Here is a 2,500-nt window from a genome sequence, read left to right on the forward strand (position 1 = left end):
AGAGAGAGAGAGAGAGAGAGAGAGAGAGAAATAGAGAGGGAGAGAGATGAGGGGGGTAAGAGAGAAAGAGAGAGAGATGAGGGGGGGTAAGGAGCATATCTGGCGTTAATGAACAACAGATCCTTGCTTTCCGTTAATAGTCACGGTAATAACCAGCCTTTCGCCGAGAAGAAAAATAGCTTTTGTTTTTCGTTTCTCCATTTATCGCCACTCTCCTCTGTAAGGTCTACAATTTACCCCTCTGAATATTAATGCATTGATTCCCTATTCATTTCACTTCATAAATACCATCGTTACATTGCTCACATTTACACAATATTCCCGACCCGCTTCCAGATATCTCAAGACAGCCCACCTCAGTATCTCATGCCATTACCCTCGTCTTTTCGAAACCCCCCGTACCTCCTACCCCTACCCCCTGCCCCCCCTGGCCATTACCTGATTGTTCTCCGTTGCGTTGCCCTTCCTCTTCGTGAACGGCGAGAGAACGTGTATGTCATCGTTCGAGTCCGTGCCGGGATGTCGGTCCAGATCCTTCCCAACGTCCAGGAGCGACAGCCTTTCCGTCGAGACGTCGATATCGAGGTTTTCCAGGATATCGATCTCGTCGCTGGAGGAGGAGAGGTCAAGGTCAAGATGCCTCGATGGCGAGTAGGAAGTTATCGGAATTCTCTTTCATACGTATATCAGAATGAAATCGTTCGTTCGAAATTATGATCAGTGTACTGTTGAATCATGCGAGTAAAATCGTCTTTTTATACCTTTCTAGAGGTAGCGGCCGCCGCGTGTTGTCCTCGAGCTCAAACTGGCCATTACCGATCACAGTCGGGTTGAGCTGGAATACGGTGCTGGACGTTGTTGTTGCCGGAATTTCCGTGACTGTGAACACGGGCGTCGTGGCCGGTTCGAATGGCGATGGAATGGTCGGAACGGCACTCGGGATTACGAAGGGAGGTTTAGGTGTCGTGCTGGGCCGCCGTCGTGTGGTTGTGAAGGGACCGAGGGTGGTTATGAAGGTGGGTCTCTCTGTGGTTGGGTAAGGGCGGGTGGTGGTTACGATGACAGGGCGGATTGTTGATGGGAATGAACGGAGCGTCGTGAAGATGGTAGGTCTTTTCGTGGTAGGGAGAGGACGAGCTGTGGTGATGATGGTGGGCCTGTTTGTGGTAATGACGGTAGGCCTAGAAGTGGTAGGGAAAGGATGTGTAGGGGTTATGAATGTAGGCTTTGGAGTAGTCGGGATGAGACGTGTTGGAGTGAGTGGAAAAATGGAGGAGTACGTGCTGGTCAGGATAGCTGGCGGTTCGGGGCTGGTGGGGCCGATTTCGGCGTAAGATGAGGTAGTCACGGGCAAGACGGAGGCTACCGATGTCAACGGAGGACGGATGGTCGTGAAATGCTTGGAGGGCGGAATGCTGGAGGGCGTCGTCGAGGCGGTAGGTACCACAGCATAGGTGGAGGTGATGGGTGTGCCGACGGTGGTCGCGGGGAACAGGGGCGTGATGTGGGAGAATGGGGGGTGCACTGTTGAGGAAACGGGCGTGAAGAACTGATTCTCGCTGCCGTGGGGCCTCACACCAACGCCCACGACCACAGTCGAGGTGGTTACTGGGATACCTGGGCGTTGCTCTGGCTTAGCTGAAATGTAAACAGCAGCGGTCTTTGTTTCTATCTGACTCTCTTTTTCTTAATTAAATTGTAAATAGTATAGTGTTTCACAAGACAAGACTAGATAGGCTTAAATTCGCTCGATAATAAGAGACATCAAATGCTTTGCCTTCGTTTAGCTACTGATCTATTTATCTGTCTATCCATTATCAGCTATCATAAAGCATGCTACTTTCAGATCGTCCCTTTCATTATTAATTATGACCACTTTAACATATATCGAGTTCAGGGACACCAGCTCACATAAGTAGATATTTTACAGAACTTACCTGTATTCTTGATAGAGTGATGTTCAATAGGCAGAACCACTCCCCCGATCAGAGGGTTGACGGTGGAGATGTGGTGGGTTGACAGAGGTGGTTCCTGTGTCACTACATGTATGACTTCAGGTACACCTTGTGGCTTGTGTGTAGAGTGGAAGATATGATCAGGCTTATGTGTGGAGTGGAAGACATGGTCAGGCTTATGTGTGGAGTGGAAGACATGGTCAGGCTTATGTGTGGAGTGGAAGACATGGCCAGGCTTGTGTGTGGGGTGGAAGACATGGTCAGGCTTATGTGTGGGGCGGAAGACATGGTCAGGCTTATGTGTGGAGTGGAAGACATGGTCAGGCTTATGTGTGGAGTGGAAGGCAGGGCCAGGCTTGTGTGTGGGGTGGAAGACATGGTCAGGCTTATGTGTGGGGTGGAAGACATGGTCAGGCTTATGTGTGGAGTGGAAGACATGGTCAGGCTTATGTGTGGGGCGGAAGACATGGTCAGGCTTATGTGTGGAGTGGAAGACATGGTCAGGCTTATGTGTGGAGTGGAAGGCAGGGCCAGGAATATGTGTG

At 50.5% G+C, this 2,500-nt stretch overlaps 1 protein-coding gene across 1 annotated transcript in view; it reads right to left on the minus strand.

The window, feature by feature from the left end:
- LOC122254696 (uncharacterized) overlaps positions 1-2,500 on the minus strand; it is a 32,695-nt gene that overhangs the window by 8,266 nt on the left and 21,929 nt on the right. The window contains exons 8-10 of the mRNA XM_086542926.1: positions 1,938-2,500; positions 762-1,638; positions 439-610 (exon numbers count right to left, since the gene is read on the minus strand). The exon at positions 1,938-2,500 is cut by the window's right edge and continues 1,474 nt beyond it. Coding sequence (XP_086399052.1) covers positions 439-610; positions 762-1,638; positions 1,938-2,500 — 1,612 coding nt within the window. The remainder of the gene's footprint in view (positions 1-438; positions 611-761; positions 1,639-1,937) is intronic.

Source organism: Penaeus japonicus, unplaced genomic scaffold (assembly GCF_977035675.1).
Source record: "Penaeus japonicus unplaced genomic scaffold, GWHDUDI00000001_assembly GWHDUDI00000013, whole genome shotgun sequence".
Lineage (NCBI taxonomy): Eukaryota > Metazoa > Arthropoda > Malacostraca > Decapoda > Penaeidae > Penaeus > Penaeus japonicus.